Source organism: Numida meleagris, chromosome 24, assembly GCF_002078875.1.
Source record: "Numida meleagris isolate 19003 breed g44 Domestic line chromosome 24, NumMel1.0, whole genome shotgun sequence".
Lineage (NCBI taxonomy): Eukaryota > Metazoa > Chordata > Aves > Galliformes > Numididae > Numida > Numida meleagris.
Window position 1 is genome coordinate 577,833 of NC_034432.1, and position 24,998 is coordinate 602,830.

The 24,998-nt window shown below is 57.8% G+C and overlaps 5 protein-coding genes across 17 annotated transcripts in view; 1 reads left to right on the plus strand and 4 right to left on the minus strand.

The window, feature by feature from the left end:
- The window catches only part of LOC110388003 (feather keratin 2-like), a 906,242-nt gene that overhangs the window by 272,280 nt on the left and 608,964 nt on the right, over positions 1 to 24,998 (plus strand). The window lies entirely within an intron of this gene.
- Positions 12 to 3,716, minus strand: LOC110387977. Of its 4 annotated transcripts, none has more exons than XM_021376755.1 (7): positions 3,394 to 3,699; positions 2,528 to 2,734; positions 2,296 to 2,397; positions 1,986 to 2,024; positions 1,853 to 1,902; positions 1,611 to 1,691; positions 12 to 1,463 (listed from the first exon to the last, which is right to left on the minus strand). In XM_021376755.1, exons 1-7 carry the CDS (start codon positions 3,452 to 3,454, stop codon positions 1,401 to 1,403), a joined length of 603 nt encoding a protein of 200 aa, XP_021232430.1. In that variant the 5' UTR covers positions 3,455 to 3,699; the 3' UTR covers positions 12 to 1,400. The 4 variants fall into 4 exon arrangements, with proteins under 4 accessions (XP_021232430.1, XP_021232429.1, XP_021232431.1 ...); XM_021376754.1 differs by having other exon boundaries at positions 12 to 1,460; positions 1,611 to 1,694; positions 3,394 to 3,696; XM_021376753.1 differs by having other exon boundaries at positions 821 to 1,463; positions 1,611 to 1,694; positions 3,394 to 3,696.
- On the minus strand, positions 3,742 to 10,554 carry LOC110387940 (SLAM family member 7-like). Of its 8 annotated transcripts, XM_021376675.1 has the most exons (11): positions 10,444 to 10,554; positions 10,135 to 10,325; positions 9,749 to 9,944; positions 8,015 to 8,308; positions 7,662 to 7,925; positions 7,477 to 7,503; positions 6,977 to 7,072; positions 6,849 to 6,893; positions 5,541 to 5,593; positions 5,129 to 5,239; positions 3,742 to 4,946 (listed from the first exon to the last, which is right to left on the minus strand). In XM_021376675.1, the coding sequence occupies exons 3-11, from the start codon at positions 9,801 to 9,803 to the stop codon at positions 4,719 to 4,721; spliced, it is 1,173 nt and encodes a 390-aa protein (XP_021232350.1). In that variant the 5' UTR covers positions 9,804 to 9,944; positions 10,135 to 10,325; positions 10,444 to 10,554; the 3' UTR covers positions 3,742 to 4,718. The 8 variants fall into 8 exon arrangements, with proteins under 8 accessions (XP_021232350.1, XP_021232352.1, XP_021232351.1 ...); XM_021376677.1 differs by lacking the exon at positions 10,444 to 10,554 and having other exon boundaries at positions 9,749 to 9,848; positions 10,135 to 10,326; XM_021376676.1 differs by lacking the exon at positions 10,444 to 10,554 and having other exon boundaries at positions 9,749 to 9,848; positions 9,999 to 10,326.
- Positions 11,703 to 18,273, minus strand: LOC110387954 (signaling lymphocytic activation molecule-like). The gene is made up of 7 exons (XM_021376706.1): positions 17,214 to 18,273; positions 15,191 to 15,517; positions 14,694 to 14,975; positions 13,701 to 13,802; positions 13,077 to 13,153; positions 12,652 to 12,753; positions 11,703 to 12,571 (listed from the first exon to the last, which is right to left on the minus strand). Exons 1-7 carry the CDS (start codon positions 17,263 to 17,265, stop codon positions 12,515 to 12,517), a joined length of 999 nt encoding a protein of 332 aa, XP_021232381.1. The 5' UTR covers positions 17,266 to 18,273; the 3' UTR covers positions 11,703 to 12,514.
- On the minus strand, positions 20,442 to 22,998 carry LOC110387967 (SLAM family member 8-like). 3 transcript variants are annotated; one of them, XM_021376737.1, is made up of 5 exons: positions 22,939 to 22,998; positions 22,632 to 22,837; positions 21,829 to 22,137; positions 21,500 to 21,757; positions 20,442 to 21,320 (listed from the first exon to the last, which is right to left on the minus strand). In XM_021376737.1, the coding sequence occupies exons 2-5, from the start codon at positions 22,720 to 22,722 to the stop codon at positions 21,235 to 21,237; spliced, it is 744 nt and encodes a 247-aa protein (XP_021232412.1). In that variant the 5' UTR covers positions 22,723 to 22,837; positions 22,939 to 22,998; the 3' UTR covers positions 20,442 to 21,234. The 3 variants fall into 3 exon arrangements, with proteins under 3 accessions (XP_021232412.1, XP_021232410.1, XP_021232411.1); XM_021376735.1 differs by having other exon boundaries at positions 21,829 to 22,140; XM_021376736.1 differs by lacking the exon at positions 22,939 to 22,998 and having other exon boundaries at positions 21,829 to 22,140; positions 22,632 to 22,918.

Here is a 24,998-nt window from a genome sequence, read left to right on the forward strand (position 1 = left end):
GGGGGGGGGGGGTGCCATCCTGCCCTGGGAGGGCTCTCAGCACAGCTATGGGACGTGAGTTTGTGGGGCCCACATTTGTGGGAGCAAGGATTTAGGCTTTGTGGAGCCCAGGGTCTGAGGTTGACACGGCCAAGGGTTTGAGGCCAGTGGAGCCAAGTGTTCGGGTTTATGGGACCGTGCTCTTGGTGTTTATGGAGGTCTGGATTTGGTGTTAATGGAGGGAAGACTTGGTGGTTTGTGGAGCCGGGGGTTTGGGGTTTGTGCAGCTGAGGTTTTGGGTTTGATGGGGATAAGATTGGGAATTTATGGGACCGAAGATTTGGGGATGGTGGTAGCGGGGATTTGGGGTTTGCGTGGCCAGCGGTTTGGGATTTATGGTGCCAAGGTCTTAGGGTTTATGGGGGACAAATCTGGGGTTTATGGAGCCATGGGCTTGCAGTATATGGAACCAAAGTCTTGTGCTTTATGGAGCTGTGGATTTGGGCTTTAGGGAGCCAAAGTTTGAGGATTACGGGGCCAATGATTTGGAGCTGATAAAGACAAGGATTTGGGCTTGTACAAGGCAAAGGGCTTGGGGTGAGCGGAGCACAGCGGAGGGCTGGAGAAATGCCCAAACCCTTTGGGACGCGTGTGTCTCCCACCCCACAACGTGCACACCTCCCCCCACACCCTGCAGCCTGCAAACCCTGCAGGCTGCTGCAATGCAAACAGCGGATGTGCGCAACGCCCACAGCCCTGCACCCACCTGCACCTCCGCCCGTTTCACTGGGAGGGGCTGTTGGTGGTCCCTTTGATGGCTTTTGGGTTTGGTTGGTTGTTGTTTTTTTTTTTTTAGTGCTTTTTTAGTCCCCGCTCTCAGCTCCCACGCGTCACCCCGCGCCTGCACCTCGCGCTTTGCTGTGCGTGCACGGGGGGAGGAGAGCAAGGGGCCAACGGGGCTGCTGCTCCCCGCGTGGTTTCTCCCCCATGTGAGTAATCTAGCAGCAACGTTTCCAACCATTCCCCTTTTTCTCTGCGTGTGAAGTCCTTCGCTGCCCCCCCCTCCTTCCTCGTGCTGGGCCATATAGGGGTAAATGACAGCTTGATGCACGGGGGGCAGAAAATCCAGGATTTCTGGGGCAAAAGGCTGCTTTATTAGCTCTGCTGTGATTCCCCCCCCCCCACAAGCCCTATCCCTGGGTCCCGTAAATGCACTCGTATCCCACACAGGTCCCTGTTTCACAGGGAGGTGGCCACGCACCGAAGCATCCATTGGCAGGACCAAGGTGATGTGTGATGCTCACATCCTCCAGCATCCATGTGTCCACTGCCCAGGTGTGCTGTCACAGTTTGTCCCCCTGGGGTGGCCTCGTGCTCCTTTGGGGTGTCCAAAAGCTGCTGCTGCTTCCCCCATTTCACCCTCAGTCAGCACTGGGAACCCCAGAGCAGAGGGGGCTGCCTGGGACAGTGGGGGTTGTGGGCTGCTGAGAAGCAAAAGGAGATGCTGAGGAGGACACTGGCCCTTGGGCACATTGGGAGCATCTGAAACCCCCCCCTGCACAGTGCTTTGGGTGCACCCAATGTCATCCCTGAGGCACTGGGCTGACAGAATCAGGGGTGGGGTGAAATACCTGGGAAGGTTGATCTGAGGGGGGGGCTGGCTGGCAGGGGGTGGTCTTGCTCAGCTCCTGGGGCAGAGGGTTGTCCGACTTCTTCTGCAAGAGAGGGGCAATGAGACGAAGTGCTGAGCATCCTCGTCCCTGTGCTTTCCCCTGTGGGGAAACTGAGGCACAGAATGCAGCTTGCCCAAAGCAGGTATGAGAAATGGGGGCAAGGGGGAGGGTAGGAAAAGCAGATGGGCAGCAGCCCCCACCTGGGCAGCAGGAACAATCAGGGCTGTGTCATTTTCCGGGGTGGCCACGTCTGCAATGCAATGAGAGGAGGTGAATCCAAGCAGCAGGAGCGGGTAAAGGATGCTCCAGCGAGGAAACCCGCTGAGATCTCACCTGAAAAGTCACTGAGGGAGGTGGTTGGGTCTTGCGTCCCTGTGGGATAGGGCAGACACACATGTTACAAATAAGGAGGCTGAAAAAAAAACACCTGAAAAACCAGCCAGTTCCTGCTGGGGATGAGCTGGGGACGTTTGGGGTTTGCTTGGCTCTGTGTGGAGGCCAAAGCTGGCACGGGGGTGGCCCAAAAGGAGCCAAAGTGAGCAGGAGGAGCCGTGTCAGGGGAGGTGACACTTTGCAGCATTTCCTGGTGCCCTGAGGTTGCCAACACCCTTTCCTGAGGAGCCCGGGTGGTGCAGCAGCTCACCTTTGCCCTTGGTCCTGCGGTAGGTGAAGAAGAGCACGAGCAGAGCAAGGACCACGAAAATGACGGGGGACCAGTACCTGATGGGAAAACCCGATTCCTTTCCTATGGGAAGAGAGAAGAGCTGAGGGCTCGCTGCCCACGACAGTGCACCAAGGTCTCCGGGGGCTGCAGGACCCTGCAGGACAGTGGTGCATCCCCGAGCCGCGTCTCCTCTTCCCTCCATGGGACTCACGGGTTTGGTTCCCTGGGGCACCTGCTTGCAGTGACACGGTGATGGTGGTGGGGTCCCCGGTACCAGAGGGGCTGGGGGAGCCCACTGGTCCCGTTGTCAGCCCACTCACGTCCCTCGTGGCTGTGGTGGGGGCTCCTGTTGTCTCCGAGATGTCACTGTGCTGGGTGATGTTTTGGTCCCCCGGCCCCTCTCCTTTGAGGGCGAGTGCTAAGAACAAGGTTCATTCATTCCCATTAGGGCTGAAAAGCCTCAGCAACCCCTACACCGCACTTTCAAAGATCAGGAATTCGAGGTAAGACTGATTCAAATCTCCCAGCTGCTCGCTAACGAAGAAGGTGCTAATGACAGCAGCACTGCGGAGGGGGCCGTGCATACCGGGGGGAAATAACACCCGGGGGGGGATTTTTGCAGCCAGCAGCACTGTGCTGGCAGGGAAAGTGTGAGGGTGAAGGTGCTGCACGCAGGGCTTTACACCTCTGCCCGGGGTGTGCAGGATATTTCCCAGCAGGCTGAGCGTCCCCCGTGGCACATTGCAGCAGCGGGGACGCAGCCGCTGCAGGCAGGGAAAGCTGTTAATGGGGAAGGCTGCACCCTGGTGTGCAACGGGGCAGGGGCATGGGAGCACCCAGACAGCCCCGAAGCTGTGCAAAGGATCCGGGGGCAGCGAGCAAAGCAAAGAGTGGGTTTGCAGCTCGGCTTCCCGGACCCTGGCTTTGCAGCACCGCTCTGCATGCTGGGTGTCTCACCCGCTGCCTTCACAACACACCACCCGCTCTTCTTCCACTTCCACTTCCTCCTCCTCCTCCCCCTCCTCGCCTCGCCCTGGGTGGGTGCTGGGGCAGCCCCAGACCCATAGCCCCACTCACCGACACCCGCACAGAGCACAGCGAGGCAGAGTCCCCTGCACCCCGCTCCTCTCGCCTTCATCCTCTCCTGGGAGCCCCCTCCTCGGCCCTGTGGTGCCTTCCTTCCCCTTTCTGCTCGCTTCCTGTAAGCATGAAGGTATTGGCAGCATCACGGGGTGATTCATGGCCTAAAGTGATCTCCAGGGGGGTGTTATTTCTGGGGCTGCGATGGGGCAATGGACAAAGGAGACGGTGATGCACGGTGCCACCACGTTGCGCGCAGCCCCATCCATCAGCAAAGGGCTGGGACAGGTTGGGTGCCACACGGATGAACCCTTTGGAGAAACACGTGACCCACGGAGGATTACATCTTTTTTTTTTTTTTAATCGATGGGTGCAAATTCAAGAAACGTAAAAACGAACCGTATCTGACCGTGCTGTGAAAATAAAGACAACGCGCATTGGGTTTGTCAATCAGATGGTTTTCACCCCCCCCCCAACAAAAAAAGCAGAAAGAAATGGAGCTCAGATGTGGCTTGCATTTCTATTCCGGCAGCTCCTAGAGGGCTCTCCTGTGCCAGGCACTTCAAAGGATCTCCGGTTCCATCCCTGAATAATTCAGTATCCGCGCAGACAAGACAAAGAGGAAGCAGCACGCGGGAAGCGGTGTCCGTCTGGAAACGGATGGCGAGGGGCTCTGGGACAATGCACAGCACCACGTCCCCAGCTTCCCCCCCCCTCCCAGCAACCCGGTCCCTGCTAGGGAGCAGCCCCAGTTGTGCCCCCCCCATGCAGCATCTCGAGGCTGGGGGCTGCTTGGGAGCTGCCCTGTGCTGCGACCACGATGCTCCAGCGCTTCACGCACCAGTATTATTAAAGGAGTTGAGCAGAATGGCACCGGGCCACATCCTTTGTCATGTTTTCCTCTGAGAGTGAACCCCCTCCTGCCCAGCGCAGCCCTGCACCATCTCCTGCAGGACCACACGTAGCTTCACTGCAGCACGAAGCGATGCTTGGGTGTAGTGGATGGGCATTGCACCGGCTGTGAGGTCGCTGCGCACGGCCAAGGTGCGTGTTCTCGCCTTTGGTTTTCTACCGTGTTTTACAAAGTGTTATTTTTTACGTTCTTTGTTTAGTCACCGAAGCGGCAGAGTATTCAGCACGTTAAAAAGCAAAAGATTTGGGGTTGCAAGAATCTCATCGAGTCCTCCCGTCCTTCCGTGCAGCCTCTGCTGAGGCCCCTCACCGAGGGAGCATCCCGGGAGCAAGGTCTCTGCAGGGCAGGGCTGGGTTTGCAGCCACAGCTTTGGTCCGTGTCCCTTGGTGTGGCCACAGGATCCCAAATCTCACCCGGATGGCAACACACAGTCAGAGCTCTTGTCCCAGTTGAGCACTGCATTCCCGTGGTGCTCGTCTCCTTGTGTCCATGATGGGGACGGCTCCCCAGTGGCAGGGAGGAGCACATGGGCATTCCAGGGCTGCGCTGTGGGATGCAGCTCCTCGACCGTGGAGTAGAGGCTTTTCTCCTGCTCCAAGCACCCCGGCGCCCTGCTGCTCATCTTCTCATCATCTGTCTGTGATTGCAAAAGGACAAAGCTTCGCTTTGGTTCCTGGGAGCTGTGCCCCTTGCCCCTGCTCTCCCAGCATCAAGGCACTGCGATGCTGCCATGGGATGAGCTGCCCCATCCCTCTTTGGCCCGGTCTCGTCTCCCCTCGGGGTCTCAGCACCCAGGGACGTCTACAAGCACCAACCCACCTTGGCCATTTCTGAGATGGTGACATAAATGGTTTTGGAGCTCTTCTCCCCTGAGGCTGGCGACTTCTTTGGGTCACCTTTCTGTGCCCTATGGCAATTCCGCGTGTGTACCTGCGGAAGAAGTTATTTAAATATTTCCAGGGCACAGAATGAAAGGCTCCATGAGCCCAGATCCCCCAAGCTCAGTGGGGTGAGCAAACACATCCCAGTGCTGATCCCTGCTGGTGCAGGGGAAGTGCAAGCAGGTGGCTGTGGCTGTCCCCCACTGAGTTCCCAGGAGGAAGCAGCAGATCAAGTTGGGGTTTTCCAGCTGCTGTCCTTCCTCTGCGTCCCCACTACGCGTCCCCTGTGCTGTCCCCATCCCAGGCAGGGATCCCGTGGCCGTGCACCAAGAGGACAGCGATGGACTCACCTGATCAACATCACCGACCTCAGCATACACTGTCATGTTCTCTGCTGCAGCCCCTGCAAAGACAGACAGGTAGAGGGGCAGCCCCGGTGCTGGCAGCATCGTCACTGCTGCACCACTGGGATGCTCCTTGCTGAGAGCTGCAGGGATCCCATGCAAAACCACAGCCATGCACCTGCAGCCAAAGGCAGCCAAAGCAACTTGCTATGACCATTAGCTTTTTATTTACATGCAGGATCCGCAGCTGCTTTCATGCATTTGCTTCTCCATTTTAAGTCCCACTTCAGAAACCGTTAGTGTCAGCACACCAAACAGAGAAGGAGGGTGGATTTACATCCTGTATATCCCTGCTCTGGGGTCAAATTTTCAGTTTCTGTCATCTGAAACAGCCACGTGGACTTTTGCTTGTGCAGGGTTTTGCTCTTCCCCACGGAAGAGCTGGGCCCCAAAGAACAGCTGGGGGAAACCCTTGCTCCAGGTGCTGGATGTGGCTGCACACCCAGCTCGGGCACACACAAATGCAAGACATGAGGCAGGAGCTCCCCCGTTTGCGTCAGTTTTATTTCAGCTTATGGAAAGAACAAAACGTGCACATTACAAAGGCCCATGAGATCCCTTCTCGGGATCAGCTCAGCTGTGGCAGCGATGTGCATGGCACATCCACCACCGAATGGTCCTGGATGCCAGGGAGAGGAAACAAACAGTTGGTCCCGCAGGCTCAAAGTGCACCTGGTTCAGTGCTGGAAGTGTTACCCTGAGCCTCAGCATCTGGTGGAACAAACGCAAAGGTGATGGAGCTCTTGCAGAAGCCCCCCGAGCTCTGTCTGCAAAGCGCCCAAAAGCAAGGAATCCAGGCAGCAGTGGTTTTGGGCAGCAGTGCAGGGAGGGAATGCTAAGCCTGGGCAGGTGTTGCAGGGGCTCATTTTCTGGATCGGGCACAGCCACCTCACTGCTCGACTTCGGTGCACCCTGCCTGGCTCCCTCCTGGCTGCAGAGTCCCTCATGCTTTGGCGGTGTCCTCACGGCTCTGCTTCTTTCCCTTGGGGAGGGCACAAAAGTCTCCAGTAAAGCACCACGGGGCACCTTTCCCTGTCACTGTGCATGCAGGGTGAAGGCACTGGGGGCACTGGGGGCCTGCAAGCCCAAGCACGACTGAGAACCAACACTGGGATCGTGTGGACACAGGGGTTGAAAGCATCTGGGGCTGTGAGAACAGCTACGCTCCCAAGCTGTGGTGATGGATGGTTTTCCTCCGGATCTCAGTGACCAAGAAAAAACAAGGAAGGAGGCTGGACGAGCCTGGAATCCTACCTGCTCTGCGAGCTGCAGGAACATTCAGGTTGTGGCTCCTGCAGCCTAGGGAGAAGCGACACGCGGCTCCCATTAGCAGCAGCGCCCTGCGTGCTGCCAGGCAGGGACCTGCAGGCACTGCGCCTTACCTTTTAATTTAACAGTGATAAAGATGATAGCCAAGAGCACGAGCAGTCCAATCATCAAACCCACTACGATGACAGTGAGCCTGCTGGAGGAGGTGCCTGGAAAGAGAAGGAGGTCCTGGTAACAACACAGGGATATCCCAGGCACATCCCAAAGCGCCTCTTCCTCTGCCCAGCACAAGAGCAGGGATGCTTCACACCCTGCTAAGCCCTTCCCACCTTGCACCTCTGCTCCCCGCAGCTTTGCCACTCTGCTGCATGCCCCCATCCCACTCTAGGACTGTTGCAGGCCAACCCAGACCTCCCCTCTCCATTTCCCAGTGGATGATGCTGAGGCTGCTCAGAAAGCTTGGATATCCCCCAGGAGCTGCAGGAAGAGGCGAACTGCTCTGGCCTCGGGTTTCCCACCCTCCAGCGTGGAATTGGGGCAGCCTGGTAATGTCAGCGGTGCCGTGGGGACCCTGTGACATTCGGGGACTGGACGCAGACAGGAGGCAGCTCACCGGCAGCGGGGATGCGGGCCGTGCTTTCTGGTGTTGCGGGGAAGAGAACAGGGATGGGGGGAGAGAAGTGAGTGCGGTGGCAAAGCCCCTGACTGGGGACCCTTTGCAGGATGCGTCCCGTCCCCAGCGCGTCTCCAGCATGTGCCAAGCACCCCGCCAAGCTCTCATCCTCCTCGTGCTCTCACCTGCACAGAGGGCAGAGGGCAAGACAGTGGTGTTGCGGCTGCTGACGGGGTTCCACGCTGTGCAGGTGTACAGTGGCGGGTCCAGATCCCCAAGGCGCAGCCTCTCCACCACCAACTCGGATCCCTTGCTCTCTGGCCGCTCGTTGTAGCTCCAAAAGAAGGAACTGTCCCCGGGATAGTCCACGGCACAGCGCAGCGTGTAGAAGCATCTCTCAGCCGAGCAGTTCCACCCCGTGCAACTCACCGTCGGCTCCGGCAATTCACCTGCGGGAAGTGGGGGAAGGGTTAGGGTTAGGGTCAGCAAATCCCCCCACTCAGCTTCCAGCCTGGGGCCAGAAGCAGAAGGCACTCACGGTACACGTGGAGGGTGAAGTTCACTTTGACGTCATTGTTTTTGGCTAAGTAGGTGCCAGCGTCGCTCCTCCTCAGCTGCGAGATGGTGAGAGTGCTGCCATTGTTGGGGAAGGCCACGCGGGACGTGAAGGATTTGTCAGAATAGACGAGCTCAGGAGATGCCCCCAATTTGATGACCAGTATGGTTTCGCCACGGAAGCTCCAGGTCAAGACTCCTTCTGTCATTTTCTGAAGGTGGAATGTGACGGATTTGCCCTCGGCCCCGAAGACATCTATCCCATCGCTGGCACGTACTGAGGAGAAAAACCCAGATGAGCACAAGAGAGGGGCTGCAGGGCTCTGGGGTGCTGCTTGTGGAGCCCCCCAGCTTGGGGGATAGATATTATAAGGGCCAGAGCCCCTTCTTGCTCTTTCTGCTTTCACATCCCCCAAGCACGTGGCGTGAGGCTGCAGCTTCATCTCATGGACCAGGAACGTGCAAGAGGTGAAGCAAAAGCACAAGGAGGAATTGGGATCAGCTGAAGAGAAGTCAAGCAGGTTCCCTATTCATGGCAGATGTGATGGCCAAGTTCATCTATACGAGCCTGGAAAAAGGCAGGTGGCCTCTTCCTTGAATTTCACACTTCCCACTTCTGAGGAGGGGGAAGACACTGCCCAGTTATTTTTTCCTACTTCCCATTTTCAATCCCTGCTGCCTTGTTTGGACTTGGAGTGGATCTTTACCCCCCTCCAAGAGCTTGGAGAGAATGGATCCTGGCACCAGGACGTGCTCTCTCCCCAGTGCTCATCTCTGAAGCCAAGCAAAGGCAGCTCTGCCCACACCCTTTCCCTGGTGAAAGCTCCAAGGATGAGTTCCCCTGGCCATGGGTAAGGAAGCGTTAGTGGGGGAGATAGGGAAGGGCAGGGAAGGAAGAGCTGCTGCATGATGCAAGTCCTTGCCCAAGCTGATAGTGAGGGAACAGCGTCACCACCAACATTACAGTGCACTCCCATTGCATCTGCAAGCGTCTCTTCTGGCCATTGCCAGCTGCAGACCCTGCAGAAAACACTCGTTTCTGATCACAAGATGCATCTCCAGCCTGCAGGGGAGTGAACCCCATCCTGAACCAGCACCTGGCCAAAGCCAGGGCCCCAGCAGGGCTCGGAGACCTGTCCTGGCTTTCTGGAGCTGGTTGGGAATTCATGTGATTTTTCCTTCTGCACTTCCCTCAGGTTTATTTCCGTGCCCAGGACATAATGAGACACACGGATCTTTCCAGCGCTCGTGGCAGCTTGGAAATCAGACCGAAAGCCGCTTCGTTCTCAGAAACAGACCTAAATACCCCATAATAAAAACGTGAGAGCTGGAGGCACTGAGAATTCAGAAGCGACACGTGGGTGGCAACAGGGCAAAGACCCCGAGCTCGACACGGGAGGGGAGCAGAAGGGCACGGAGCACAGCAGCGTGGCAGCAAGGCTGGAGCCAGGAGCTGGCATCCATCGTTAGCAGGGTCTGCAAAAGCACCAGGACAAGGTCTGGGATCTGCCCAACCGCTTTGGGACAGCACGGCAAAGTCTTAATAACGAGTTAAAAACCAACATCTGTCCCCAGAGAAGGCACTGTGCCGTGTGCTGATGTGACAGCGTTGCCGGAGCTCTGCTCTCCTGTAGGTCCCCAAACCACCCCCACCTGCAGAATCTTCCCCGTCCCTCCCTTCCTCCCATCCTGGCCCCAAGGGAAGCTCACGTCTTACCCTTACTTGCTTGCAGCAGGAGGCCGGTGAGCAGCAGCCAGCAGAACATGTCCATCCGACTCCAGTGCACAGCTGGCTGTACTCAGCTCAGATAAGTTTCCTGAGGAAGTAGGAGACACTTGTGCCCTGCGCAGCCCTTCAGCAGACGCCCTCCAACGGAGCAGCGACTTGCTGGAAGGTCGCTGGGACCCCCTTTCTAAAAAAAAAAAAAACCCTTCCTTTTTTTTTTTTTTCCGAATCGTGTACTCACAGAATGACTGGTTCATCGCGGTAGGAAAAGACTCCTCAGATCACCAAGCCCCGTCCCATCACCACGCCCACTCAACCACGTCCCCACTTGTCACATCCCCAGGTGCTGAAACGCGAGGGCGGCGGGGACACCGCACCTGTGGCGACGCATCTCCATCGGAAAAAAAGAATTGTTCCTAATGGCCACCCTGATGCTTCCCTCTGCATCCATCTGCTCGCCCCAAACGCCGTCCTTAGGGGAGGAACCTGTGCTGATGGAATCCTTTCGAGCCCAGCAGCTGGCAGGTGATGCGCAATGGAGCCGCCGTAGTTGTTCCGTGCGTGTGCGCTTTTTGGTAGATGAAGACATCAGTGGGGAGCGGTGTATTTGGGGCAAAGATCTGGGTGAGTCCCAGCTGCTCTCCGCCCTGCTGAGAGCACCGGTGTGCGGATGGATGAAGGCTCACCTGGTCCCCCTGGTGGCTGCCGTCTCGTTGTAGGGACAGCAGCCACCGCTGCTCCCCACCTGGTGGAGCTTGAGGTCATCGCCTGCCACCCCATCGCTGTTAGCTGGGGGAAGAGACCGAGCCCCACCCCACTACATCCTCCTTTCAGGAATGGGAGAGAGCCATAAGGTCTCCCCTAGGCCTCCTCTTCGGTGTTAAAGCGCTTGGGGAGGGGGGAGGAGTTCTGCATTTACCACACCTCGCAGGCATTTCCCTGCTCACCTGCAGGTGCCTCTGCTTGAGCCCCATCCTTTTCCTCAGAGGGCTCCCAGGTGTTCCCAGTGATCTTAAGCCCTGTCCTAGAAGGTTCAAAAGCTTCTAAAGCAGAACCCAGAGGTTGCTGTGCCAGCTCCTGCTCTTGGCTGTGCTTGGTCTGGTCCCTGCAGCCCAGAGAGGACAGCACTGGAGCTTAGCCCATGGATTTTTTATTTTTCCTCCCCCTTGGACTTGACATCCCTGTTACTGGGAGCAGCGAGGTGCAAGACAATCCCATGGGACACGTGGAATGAAAACCAAAGGTGAGCAACGCCGATTCCAGGCAAAGCTGTGACATGAGGCATGGTCGTGGCTGTGCATGGGAGCAGTGTCACACTCAGCACACAAACTGCTCTGAGGATGCCACTGGCACTGATCCTTGTAGCAGCAGCACGGCTCCCTGCAGACCTTCCCTGGGGAAGGGGATGGAGCGGGAGGAGCCCTGCAGCGCTGGGGACCTGGAGGGCTGCACCAGGCAAGGACAGCAGAGGGTCCATTGTGGCACAGCAGCCACTTCCCCAATTGGGCTTATTTTTGGGAAGCACTCTGACCCCTGGCACCGTATTGAAACTGGAGTGGGGAAGTGCTCAAGACCAGCTGGGGTTGTCTGGCTTTGAAGTCGTGGTGATTTGTCTTGCTGGGGGGGAAGCAACGGGCTCCACTGCTGCTCTTCTCCCCAGTGCTGTACTGTGGGAGGGGGAGCAGCAGCAGGGGGTATCATCAGCTGCATCACCCTGTGGTGCACCCACTTCCTCAGCACGGGGCGCACGCAGGGGTATCATTGCTCAATACAGAAGTAGTAACCACGTTGCCAAACCCTTAAAGGAAGCTCCTCCTTTGCATCACGCTGGTAGGGGGGCAAGGAGAGGAGGAGGAGGAGGAGGAGGTGTTACGGGGATGTGCTCCTGGGGAAGTGGCAGCTTTGCAGATGGGTTTCCCAAGAAGGCAGCTCAGTTGGTTTTTTTTCTGTTTTTGTTTTTCTGAAGTAATAGGAAGAGGAAGCTTGAGATGCGTAGAAATGCACTTCTCTCGCCCCCAAAGCCTGACCCAGCTGCAGCCTTCGCATCCTCCTCCACAAACCTTCCCGAAAGACTTGCTGTGTTTATTTTCTATAGCAGGTGAGGTCAGCCCTGCTGCCCGAGCCCAGCTGCGGTGGGATTACGGCACAGCTGGAAAGAGCCGACAGCCCTGAGCTCCACCCCCCCCAACCTCCCCATGTCCCGGTGCTGGGCATCCTGGGGGCACAGAGCTGCCAACCGCCCCCCCTCGCCCCAAGCTCAGCCTGACACCCAGCCCACGGGATGGAGAAACGACGCGGCGCTTCCCACGGCCACGGGAGAGCTGGGGGAGCCGGGGGGGGGGCTCCGCGCTGTGACACCCGCGTTTCTCCAACGGTTGGGTCCAATCGGGCGCACCTCGTAACCGTCCACGGGGCACGTCCTGATTCGTCGGCTTGTTCTTTCCTGCTCTGGTTAGGCAGCCCCACGTTGGCCCCCGTGGGCTCCCCCTGGCGAGTCCGTCCCTCCGAGGCTGCCGTCGTCGGGTCCCGTCCCCGTCCCCGCGCTGCTCCCTTTACCGACTTTTTCTCGCCTTGCTTTGGCCGCGTTCTTGGCTCCGGCGATCCTCAGCGCGAGGCTTTGGGGCCGGGAGCGGCGTGCCCCGTTTCCGCAGGGATGCGCGGGGTCCCCTGCAGGGATGCGCGGGGTCCCCTGCAGGGATGCGCGGGGTCTGGACGCAGGGTGCGGTGGCGGAGCCGGCTCCTGCCCCGCGGGGAGGCTCAGCTGATGGGCAGCATCACGCTGGCGTAAACCGTCATGGGCTCCGTGTCGGGGTTCTGCGAGGCAAAGTGGGGTGAGCGCGGTGCCCGTATCGGGGTGCTCGGCGTGGGACCCGCCCCAACCCCTTTCCACTTACCTGTGGGCTGTGGGGGGGCTGGGATGCGCCGGTGGCTGCGGCGTAAATGGTGGTGCAGATGGAGTGCTCGGTGCCCGGGGGGCTGCAGGGGGACTTCTGCTTCTGTATGGGGAGCAAAGGGTGAGCAGTGGCAGCCGGCTTGCTGCTCTCCCCTTCCTCTCCAGCCCTGCAGGGCCTCAGTGTCCTCCTGGTAGAGATTATCCCCAGAGCCACCTTGGGATGCTGAGGGCTGGGGAGATTGCAGCCAAGCCAAATGAATCCCAAAGTTCAAGTGGCCGTGTTGGAGGTGATGCCTGGGGAGCCCACAGCCGCCCCGGTCCTGGATGGGTATGACCTCACTGTCCCCAGCTATAGGGTTGGCACCCTGTACTCAAAGCTCAGCGCCCATAGAGCTGCGAGGACACACGGCTTTGGGGCTCACTCACCTCCACCCTCTGCACCTGGGCGTAGATGGTGTGCATGGCGCTGTCCTCAGCGGGCGGCGGGTGCTCCCGAGAGCGTCCTGCACCGGGGACACAGCAAAGTCACCACGGGGATGGCACCAGGACCCCCCTCCCCACCACCCCCACCTCCACCGTGCTCCTGCCCCCAAGGCACCCTGAGGGGTTCCCAGTGTTTGCCACGTTGGATCCATCCCTGCTGCAGCCGCCTGGCTGCGGGCTCGTTGGCTTGGAGGATTTATCACTGCTCAGGGGGCAGGGGCATGGGGCAACCCTCGCTGGGGTGCCTGCAGTGATGCTGCGCTCTTGAACGTGGGCTGAGATCACGAGTTTCCCCTTGAAGCCGTGTGATACCATCAGAGAGCACAGCATCCGCACAAAGCCCTTGAGGTCACGTACTAGGCAAAGCAGGTATCTATGTGTGTGGTATTATTTTTTTTTTTTTTCTTTTTAAGCTGCTTTCCTTCCTGCCTGTTACCCCAGGCTTAAAAAGAAACGGGTCCCACTCAACCCCCGCCCTCCCCTCCCAGGAGCAGGATACCCCAACACGAGGCTGGGGGAGCCATGAGCTGCTTCTGTCACCCCCAAGCCCCCATGCCCTGCACTCACTCTTGTTTGCAGCCACGTAGGCTGCAGCAGAGGCCACGGTGAGCATGGTCAGGATCACTATGGGCAGCACCACCCCCAGCAGCATCCCCGTCCTCGTGCTGCCTGTGGCTCAGAGAAGGTGAGGGTCAGTGTCCAGCAGAGAGAGAGAGAGAGCTCATCGTTAACCCCAGCCCTCCCAATACCTTCTTGCCTATTTATGGGGCTGAGGATTTCAACAGAACGGTAGCAAGAAGCAGGAAATGCTTTTTCTTTTTTTTTTGAGGTGAACTCTATATAGTCACCTTCAAAGTGCAACCGCCAGCAAAAATAAAAATCTTGCTGAGGGCCGGATGAGGCCCTGACACTTCTCTGGGAGCAGAGCTCTGCACCTCCACCCCTGCTAAGGGGACAGAGGCTGCCACTAATGGGGTGTCACAGGGGCGTCCCTGTGTGCGTGAGGCTTGGGGGGGGGACTCAATGCTGGGAAATGCACCTTACAGCCCCCACAGTGTCTCATGTCAGCATCTTTCCCCTCTCCAGTGAGACCTGGAGATGCTGTGGGGATGTTTGCCAGGCACAACGCATTGCGAGAGCCCTGTGTGGCTTGGGGAGCAGGGAGGTGGCATCGCTGCTGCGTCCCCAGGGTGAGGGTCAGCCACTGCGTCACACGGCCACAGCAAAAGTCCCCACGTCACACGGGAGGGCGAGAAAACCCCACTGACAGAGAGCACGATTTTGGCTTCGAGAGCCTCCTGGGGGAAGTGGTGGCTCTCGTCCTCCCCAACCCTCCCGGCGTGCAAATCTCATGAGTTTCAAGCGAGGCTGGAGCAGCGGGGCGCAGCGAGCCCAGCTCGGTGCTTACGGGAATGACCACGCAGCCCACAAAGGTGCTGAGGCTGCTTTTCCTGCAATGGGTTCCTCTGAGGCGCCGAAAGCGACGTGAAAAAATCCCCCCCCCCCGTGGGGCTGGAGGGTGGTGGGGGAGAGAGGGGTCGGGGTCTCCCAGGGACTCACCCCGCTGCTCGGCGCTGCAGACGGAGGAGTGGAAGGCTGCGGTGCGGCGGCTGACGGGGTTGCTGGCGGTGCAGGCGCAGGGCAGGCTGCTGTTGGCCGGGTTGTAGGAGAGCTGCAGGAGGCTGCCGTTGTGGGCGCAGGGCGACGAGGTGCCGGCCTCGGTGCTGGCCCAGCTGTAGGACACGTTGTCCCCTCGCGCCGCCGTGCAGTTGAGGGTGACGGTGCAGCTGTCGTTGGCCAGCGTCCAGCCGAGGATGTGGATGACGGGATCGGACACGGGTTCTGGATGGAGAGAAGGGATAAAGGCTGCAAAATCCTATTGAGCCCTCCTGTCATCTGCTGGAGATGGGGAGGTGCTGTTTCAGCCCCGGTCCTGATGCGGCCTCTGCAAATGGGGCTGAGGTTTGCCTTCACCCGGGGGTTCTGGGAGGGTCCTGGGCTCACTGCCACATCTCAGCCCAATGCTCCCATCATCCCATCAAGGCAGCGTGTCTCACCATACACCTTCAGCTGGATGTGCCAGTTTCTCTCCGTCGCTTCCATGGTGATGGAGTACTCGTAGAGCTGCTGGTCCTGCCGCTGGGTGCTGAGGATCTCCAGCGAGAAGTTGGATGGGTGGAAGTGGTTCTGTTCCGTCTTGTAGTTGATGTGGCTGCCATTGTAGTACGTTAACAGGATTTCCTTGCTTAGCGGGTTTTCCGTGCTCCGCTTCCACGTGGCTGTCCCAAAGCGCTGGGTGAGCTTCTGGAGTTCAGGGGGGATCGCCAGGATTGTTGCCTTCCCCAGGGTGCCAAGCACCGTCTCCATCGTCCCACGGCCCGTGCCTGGAAGGAGAGCAGAGATATGTGGGGAGAGCCTGGGGGGTTTGGAGGAGCTGTGACCCCGTGGTCGCGGAGCTGCGTGAGCAGGGGACTGTGCTGGGCTCACCCTGGTAACCTCATTTTAGTCCCTGTGCAATAACCTGCTCAGCTCTGTACTGATGTATCTCATGCTGTTTTCAGCCTGAGCCCAGGGTTGGGCACCACATCCTGCCCCAGCGACAGCGGCCCCATGTTCCAGCATCCCCTGCGTGCCCCGAGGGCGGCCGAGCACCACCAGTGGCAGTGATGCACTTTGGCCACTGGCAGCCCTGAGTTGCTTGTGGGTTGCCTCTGCTTGTGACCGTGATTCATTGTTGCCTGCAGGCCCCGTGAACTGTGAGCTTGTTTTTGTAGGAAACAGCGTGGGGATGACACCAACTCAGTGCTGCTCATCGACGGAGAGTGGAAGGGACTGCGCCACGTCACCCTCATGTCTCCTGCTCCCTTCTTTCCACTGGGGCAAGGGCTCATCCCAGAAGGGAAGAACACAGAGCAGGACTCGGCCCAGATGATGCTGGCATTTGCCTTTGCTGCGGCCCGTATATTTCTGCTAAAAACCACAAGTGAGTTCATAACAGCTGCTTTCCTCCCCCATTCCAAGTACTTGCCGTCACTTAGGTTTTTTTCCCCCTCCATGGCACAAAACACAGCAGCTTCAGAGCTGTCCCTGTGAATTACGTCTCCGGGGCGCCGACCCAGCCAAGCAGAGCGGCCGCTATCGCACAGGAACGCTGCAAAGCCCAGCATGGAGCTGGAGGCTGCATTTTCTCAGTGGCATGGAGCGCAGCGGTTAAGCTCCTGATTAATTACCGAATGAAAAAGCCCTTTTTGAGTTATGGTAGCAAATCCCTTGGCCTGACAAGCTGCAGCTCCCGGGGAGAGGAGATGCTCCCTGCGGGAAGGTGGCTGGGATGTGGGAAAGGGGGTAGAAGAGGCTGGGAGAACCTATATGGATGGGCTGTGGGAACGCAGGCACAGTGCAGGGTCCGGAGCAGCCCTTGAGTCAGGAATTGCATTTATGGGACTTTCTGAATGCTGTCCAGGCAGAAAAACCCAGGGGGATTTTAAGGGCAGGTATTCTAGTAACAGTGAGCCAGCAGAGAGGAGGCAGCCCAGCGCTGCCGCTTTGCCAGGCGGACCCCTCACTGCGTGCCCGTCAATGGTGCAGCGGCACACGGGGATGCATGTCATCCCCAGGGATGGTGCTGCAAAGAGGGTCAGGGCTCAGCCCACCTCTCCCTGTGCTGCCACTCCTATAGACACTCTGTTGCTCGAGTACCAGCTCCTCCCCACCAGCACCCAGAGCTGAGACCTCCGGAGAACATCTGCCAGGACCTGCATCTCCTGCACCCTGGCCCACAGCGCCGGTGATACCCCATGAAAACCAATGGCAGAGTACTTCACCATCGCAGATACACTCTGACCATCACCACCACCTTTGTTCATTCATCACCTTTTATTCTCTCCTCCCTCGGTCTGACTATAGAGCCCATTAGGGATGCACCGCACATCCAGCCTGGAGTCAGGAGTCGTTCGTCTTCTAGATGAGCATTCACATTTATCCGCCTGCCCACCCAGCCCGCACGTCACCATTTCTAATACTTGCTGATCCCCAAGCCACCTGAACCGCACGTTTTGCAGATTGGAAAGATGTACATACCCCAAATCCAGCAACAAGACATGAGCAGCCAGAGCGATGCACTGCAGCCCATGCCTCAGTTCACGGAGCTGCTGCCGGAGTGGAGTTAATATCTGCTGCCGGGCTCATTATGAGAACAGGTGTACTCAAATCAGAGGCACTGCTGTGGGCCATGTGTTTCCTGTTTTCTTGGGTGAATAATTCTTCTTTCTCGAGTGGAAAGTATTCAAAGCGCCGCTGAACGCTCCGCTGACGAGCGCCGTGGAGTTGATGAAGGACTTAGAACATCGATTTACAGTTTTCTTCTGAAGTGCATCATGTGCCAGAGGCCCTTAACCCACCACTCCGTGAGAAGAGGAAATGGCCAGCACCAAACTCGCTTTATAAGTAGTTACACGCTCCCGGGGCTGCCCAGCACCAGCTGGGGCAGAGGACGTGGCCCGAGCACAGCCCACAGCACCAGCTCATAGCAGGAATAACAGTGATTATTCAGGGGGTTAACCCACTCGGGGTGCATGGGATCCAAGGTGGTCCCAGCCTGCAGCCTCAGCTCCATGGCTTTGCTGCAAGGAAGAGCACGAACAGTCCTTAAGACCCACTGAGGAGAACCCCAACCTGAGCATCGTGAGGCTCCAGTTTGCTCCTGCAGTGCTTAATCCTGACCCCAGGGGTTCTGCACAGCTTGTGTCCGGGGATAGGGGCTGTCCTCGCTGCTGTGGGCGTCCCCTGGTTGAAGGAGGAGAGACAGGACATGGATGGAGAAATATCGGGTATGAACGGAGCAGGGATGGGACGTGGGTGAAGCAGGTGGGATATGGATGGGACATGGATGAAACATAGGTGGGACATGGATGGAGCAATATGGGATATGGATGGAGGAGGGACAGGACATGAATGGGACACAAATGGAGCATGAATGGGACACAGATGAGAGATGGATGGACATGGATGGAGCAAGGATAGGACATGGGTGGGACAAGGATGGAGAAGGGGTGGGACATGATTGAGACACGTATGGGACATGGACGAGATATGGATGGAGATGGGATGGGACATGAATGGGACATGAGTGGGACATGTATGAGACATGGATAGGACACGGATGAGACACGGATGGGACATGGACATGACACGGATGTTACATGAATGAGACATGGATGTGACATGGATGCGACATGGATGCAACACGGATGCAACATGGATGGGACACGGATGTGACACAGATGGGACATGTATGAGACATGGATAGGACACGGATGGGACATGGATGGGACACGGATGGGACATGAATGGAACACGGATATGACATGGATGGGACACGGATGGGACATGGATGCAACATGGATGCAACACGGATGTGACACAGATGGGACATGTATGAGACATGGCTGGGACACGGCTGGGACATGTATGAGTCATGGCTGGGACACGGCTGGGACATGTATGAGACATGGATGGGACACGGCTGGGACATGGATGTGACACGGATGGGACACAGATGGGACATGAATGGAACACGGATGGGACACAGATGGGACATGAATGGAACACGGATGTGGCATGGATGGGGCACAGATGTGACACAGATGGGACATGTATGAGTCACGGCTGGGACACAGATGTGACATGGATGGGACAGGGATGGGACATGGATGGAACACGGATGGGACATGGATGGGACATGGATGGGACATGGATGGGACATATATGAGACACGCCTGGGACACGGAAATGACATGGATGGGACATGTATGAGACATGGCTGAGACACGGATGGGACACAGATGTGACACGGGTGGGACATGAATAGGACATGGATGCAACACGAATGGGACACGGATGTGACACAGATGGGACATGTATGATACATGGCTGGGACACGGATGTGACACAGATGTGACATGGATGGGACATGGATGGGACATGGATAGGACATGGATAGGACACGGATGAGAAATGGATGGGACATGGATGAGACATGGGTGGGACGTGCATGAGACACGGATGGAGCAGGGATGCAACACGGATAGGACATAGGACATGGATGGGACAGGAATGGAGCCGGGACTGCGCTCAGTACGCATTGAGGCTGGAAAAACTCCGCCTGCACGTTCCATTGCTGGGAAGGGGTGAGAAGAACTTGGTTGTTTTTGTGTTTTTAGTGGAATGAATTATTCATCTCTGCTGTTGCTCAGCTTGAGCAGCGCCGCTGCTTTACAATGGGAGAAGGGTTTTTTTCCTATTACTCTTTTCAAGTTCTTGTTACTTTTTTTTCCTCTTGTTTTGCAGAAGAGAGCGGAGGCAGCAGCGTGAAGCACAAATTCCTCCGTTGTTTTAAAACAGACCGCATTTAGGTGTCAGGATGAAATAAAAGCTGCATTTATGCCTCCCACCATTTTTCAGAAGAGCCGGGCTCCGAGCGCTCCGTGACTTTTGTCACCAATAAATTATTGCTGATGCTCAAAGCAAAGCTATGGCCAAACCCACATCGGATCGAGCCGCGTCCTGCTGGGCTGTCCTTGCCCAGAGAGCATCTGGCTGAGCACCAGGCAGGGCAAGCTGATGCCTCTGGGCTGGAAAAGCGTGCACAGTACTGAGAAATATCACAGAGGGGGATTTCTGCAGAAACTCACGACGGTGCTGGAAGCGCTGGGCTGTCACACGCAAGGAATTACCCTGGGCCTCCCGGTAAACAAGAGCTAGAATGACTCGTGCTTGTTCCTGGTTCTCAAATGAGCCACCAAGGTCCCTGCAGCTCTGTGGCCCAGGAGCCGGTGCTTAGGGATGGCTTTGGGAAGTGGCAGGGGACAGCTGTGGAAGGGCTCCTGTCCCCAGCGAGGGCACTGGGGACAAACAGCCCCCTGTCACCCCCAGGCACCGACACCAAACCGCAGCCCAGAGGAAAAGGAACAAGAGAAGGGAACAGTGAGCTGGGAGGACACCGCGCATGCACCCAAAAACATGAGAACCGTAGTGAAAAAGAAACCATTTCACGCATCACGCCATGGAGTCCCAGTGCTGCTGTCTCAGGATGAGAAATCCCTGCTCTGCTTCCTGGGGGTGCCCCAGGGATGGGTTTTGGGCAGCACCGGCTGGACCCTGAGCTTGATCTGAGATGTCACCGTGCACCGGTCCCACTGGACATCGCTGCGGTTGGCAGATGCCCGGGGATGCCCGAGGCCATAGGGAGACCCTGGAAAGGGCTCAGCTCATCTCTCCCCACGGGTCCCATGGTTGAGGAGTGGAGGCTTTTTGAGCAGTTAGGAGTCTGTTTATTGATTTGCGTTGCTGGTGTTTTCAAAGCACTGTTGTGAAAGACACAGCGGTGCCTGTTGGCCATCGTGGTTTTTCGCCAATGTTCCTTATTCATGACATCCTGGAATGAGCTGTCAGGGCTGGGAGGGCTGTGGTTCCTGGTTCCTGGGAGCTGCAGCTCCTATCAGCTCTGGTCATTCCCGTGTGATTTCCGGGAGGAAAGGAGTGACACAAAGAAGGCCTTCCTCTGACTGTACTACCATTCCACAGCGTGGTTAGAAGGCCACGTCTCTCTTGGTTTTATTTATTACCCTTGATCCCTTTTATCCTGTAGTATTCCTTCACCAGCTCTCATAAATTAGTTGCTCTTTATCTCAACCAAACACCCCTGTGGTGGGACAGAAGACCCTCAACCCACAACAGTAATTGGCAGCCATTGTGGGGACACGATAACGAGTGAGACAACATATCACCACTGAACACGTACAGAACACTGAAAGTTTTGGCAAATATTGAAGGGAGAAAGGCTGCAGCTCTCTGGTAGCCCTCCCAGCTCTGACAGTGGTCATGAAATGGAATAACTATAAAAAAAAACATCACAGTTGCATAGCACAAGGGTTGAGGTGGTGGCACAGCGCGTGGGCCACCGGAGTACGTGTCCTGGGCACTGGATGTGATGGATTCCTGGAGAACCATGGTCCCTCACTGATCTGAACGCTTCACCCGCACCGACCCGCAGCAGGAATGTGACAGCGGGAGGAGGACGGGCATCAACCGTGATGCATCTTTAAGGCAGAGCGAGGAGGAGGAGGAGACATCCCAGGGACACCAGCACGCTGGTCTTGGTGGACGCTGTGGCAGCAGAGGGTTCAGCTGGAGGTAGAAGGAGAACTGGGGCAGCAGGTGGGACCTCCACAGGGGCTCCCGTCACCTCCAGCCCAGGGGAAAAGAGACATCACCCAGGGACCACCTCCAGCCTCACAGGGAACCCACGTCACCACTGCTGGACGCTCTCTGAGCCAATGCTCCCTCGCACCCATCCCACTCAATACCTTCCCAGGAGCAGGGGTGCCTGTGGATCAGCCAGGAGCTGTTGAAGGAGACGGGGTTTCTGGCTACGCAGGTGTAGTTTTCCTCCAAGGGGCTGAAGGAGAGGGACAGCTCGCCGCCACCGTTTGATATGACCCTGCTGGGGGCCAACCACTCGTAGGTGACGTCCTCCAGTCCCACTGAGCAGTTCAGGGTGACTTTGCAGCTCTTCGGGTTGCTCTTATTCACCGTGTAACTCACAGTGGGTTTGGGGACCGCCTCTGCAGGAGACAGGGAGATGTCACAGCCGCCCCATTCCCTGTGGGTTGCTAGGACCTCCCCCCCAACTCACCGTACACCTGCAGATGGATGCTTTCGCGGTGCTCTGTGCCCGCACTGTTCTCCGTATACACCCAGTAGGTGTTGCTGTCGTTTTTCCGCAGGTGCTCTATCCTCAGGGTGTTGTTGGAGAAGAGTTCCAGGCGACCCTTGTAGGGGCCTTTGGGGTAGCGGACCTCCTCCCCGCTCTCACGGATGGCGATTTTCAGGTCTTTGCCGTAGCGCCACTCAACTTTGTGGAAGGAGCCTTGGGTGGGAGGGATGAGGTAGGCCACCCCCCCCACGAGCCCCTCCGCGGGCATCGGGTCCTTCTGCACCCATGCTGCTGACAGAACAGAGAGCTGGGCTACTGGGGCGGCTGGGACGGACACAGCCCCCACCTCGGCCACTCCTTTGTAGGCTCAAAACAGCCTGAGATATTCCACTTCCCTTTCCCCTCTGCTCTTTCCCCTCCCAGCTCGCTCAGCAGCCCCTCGCCCCCGGCATGATCGAACACGGGGGTGCCCCATGGGGGGCGATCGGACAGCGAGATGTCCCAGCAGATCACATTTGGGGCACAGCATGGGGACAGGAAGAGCGAAGGGAGAGCATGGGGTGGGGATGGGTGCCCCACTCTTCCTCCCCACGGACTACCGTCGCCGTCCCCACCAGCGTGTTCCCCACCAGCACGTTCTCCAGCACCATGACCCCCAGCTCCATGATCCCCAGCACCATGGCCCCCAGTACCATGGCCCCCAGCATGGTACAGCCCCCATCAACGTGGACTCTATCAACATGGCCCCCGCCCAGCATTGCCCCGGAGGAACCCGGATGTACCTTGCGTGCTGAAGAAGACGAGGAGGAGCTGCCCCGTGAGCACCACTGCCGCCTTCATTCCGTGTTGGCACCCAAAATCCAGGCTGAGCATCTCAAACACTGCCCCCCGGAAGCACCCCCAGGCCCAGGTCTGGGGTCCCCGCTCTCAGAAACGCGCTGTGGTCACGCAACAGCAATACCGCTCTTCAGAACACTTCCTGTTCCGTCTGCAAGTGGGAGGTTATCTGAATCTGAGCACCCAGCTTCGCAGGCTGAACCCCAGCTCCCTCAGCCGCTCCTCATCAGCCCTGTGCTCCAGACCCCTCACCAGCTTCATCGCCCTCCTCTGCACACGCTCCAGGGCCTCAATGTCTTTCTTGCAGTGAGGGGCTCAAAACTGAACGCGGCACTCGAGGTGCAGCCTCACCAGGGCTGGGTACAGAGGGACAATTACTCCCCTGCTCCTGCTGGCTGCGTTATTTCTGATCCAAGCCACGATGCCATTGGCTTTCCTGCTGGCTCATGCTCAGCCCACCATCAGCCAACACCCCCAGGTCCATTTCCTCCGCGCAATCTTCCAGCCACTCTGCCCCAAGCCTGTAGCGCTGCCTGTGGTTGTTGTGGCCAAAGTGCAGGACCCGGCACTTGGTCTTGTGGTTACAGGCTTGGAGCAGAGTGGCTGGAAGACTGTGTGGAGGAAACGGACCTGGGGGTATTGGTCGATGCTCGGCTGAGCATGAGCCAGCAGTGTGTCCAGGTGGCCAAGAAGGCCAATGGCATCCTGGCTTGGATCAGAAATAGTGTTGCCAGTAGGAGCAGGGAAGTCATTGTCCCTCTGTGCTCAGCCCTGGTGAGGCCCCACCTCGAGTGCTGTGTCCAGTGTTGGGCCCCTCACTGCAAGAAAGACATTGAGGTCCTGGAGTGTGTTCAGAGGAGGGCGACGAAGCTGTGAGGGGTCTGGAGCACAGGGCTGATGAGGAGCAGCTGAGGGAGCTGGGATTGTTCAGTCTGGAGAAGAGGAGGCTCAGGGGAGAGCCTCTATACCATCACTTTCTATAACTCCTGAAGGGAGGTTGTAGTGAGCTGGGGGTCGGCCTCTTCTCTCTTGTAACTAGAGACAGGACGAGGGGGAATGGCCTCAAGTTGCACCAGGGGACATTTAGGCTGGACATTAGGAAATACTGCTTTTCTGAAAGAGTGGTCAGGCGCTGGAATGGGCTGCCCAGAGAGGTGGGGGAGGCACCGTCCCTGGAGGTGTTCAAGAAACATTGAGATATAGCGTTGAGAGACATGGTTTAGTGGGGTTATTGGTGGTAGGTTGGGCTGGATGAGCTCGTAGGTCTTTTCCAACCTAGCTGATTCTATGATTCTAACCTCATCCCGCTGGCTTCAGCCCAGAGATCCAGCCTGTCCAGATCTCTCTGTAGGGCCTCGCTACCCCCAGGCAGATCGACACCTCCTGCCAGCTTGGTGTCATCTGCACACTTACTGAGGGTGCTCTCAGTGCCCTCATCCAGGTCATCAATAAAGATATTGAAGAGGACAGGCCCCAGCACTGACCCCTGGGGAACACCACTCGTGATTTTTAAGATAGCCATGTTCTGCTGGCTGCTGCTCTCCGGCCTCCTCCAGCAAGCAAGTAGGGGTGAGATGTGAGCTTCCCTCAAGGCCAGGATGGGAGGGATGATGGGGATCCTGTAGGTGGAGGTGGTTTGGGGACCCACAGGAGAATAGAGTTCCAGCAGCGCCGTTAGGTGCAGAGCCATCAGCGCACGGTGCAGTGCCCTCTGTAGGGAGGGATGTTTTTTAACAGGACGTTGCTGCGCTGTCCCAAAGCGGCTGCTCGTCGTGCAGATCCCACTAAGGACGAACGCCAGCGTCTTAGGCCTTTTCCAGTGGCTATGACTCTGTTTGCAGGGCGCTGGAGCTGGGGGCCATCGGGACAAGGGGACAGGGCAGCGCTGCAGAGCTCTGAGCTGTTGGATTCCAGCTCCGAGCAGCTCGCATCCATCATGGGGGTAAGAGCCAATGCCTGCAAGGAGAGGTTCCTCACCTCCCTGCCCCTCCCGCAAAAGGAGGCAGCAGCCTCCGCCCCTTCCACGCGTTCTGCCCTGGATCTCCATCCGTGCCAGCACCTCCTGCGGCCGAAACAGGAGTGAGTCGGTACTGCCGGCACGGGAGCAGACGTTGTTCGCCCAGAAGAACGAAGAAACCGGTGCATTTGCGTTCGTTTGCGTTTTGCCTCCCCCTGCGCCGGTGCCAGGAGCGCTCTGCTCCCACCTGGATGCGTCGAGGTGCGGAGGTCGGCACCAAGCAGCAGCACGGCGCTGTCGGAGCCCCGATGAGCAGCGCCCACCCCGCAAATTTCCTTCTGTGACAGCAGCCCCC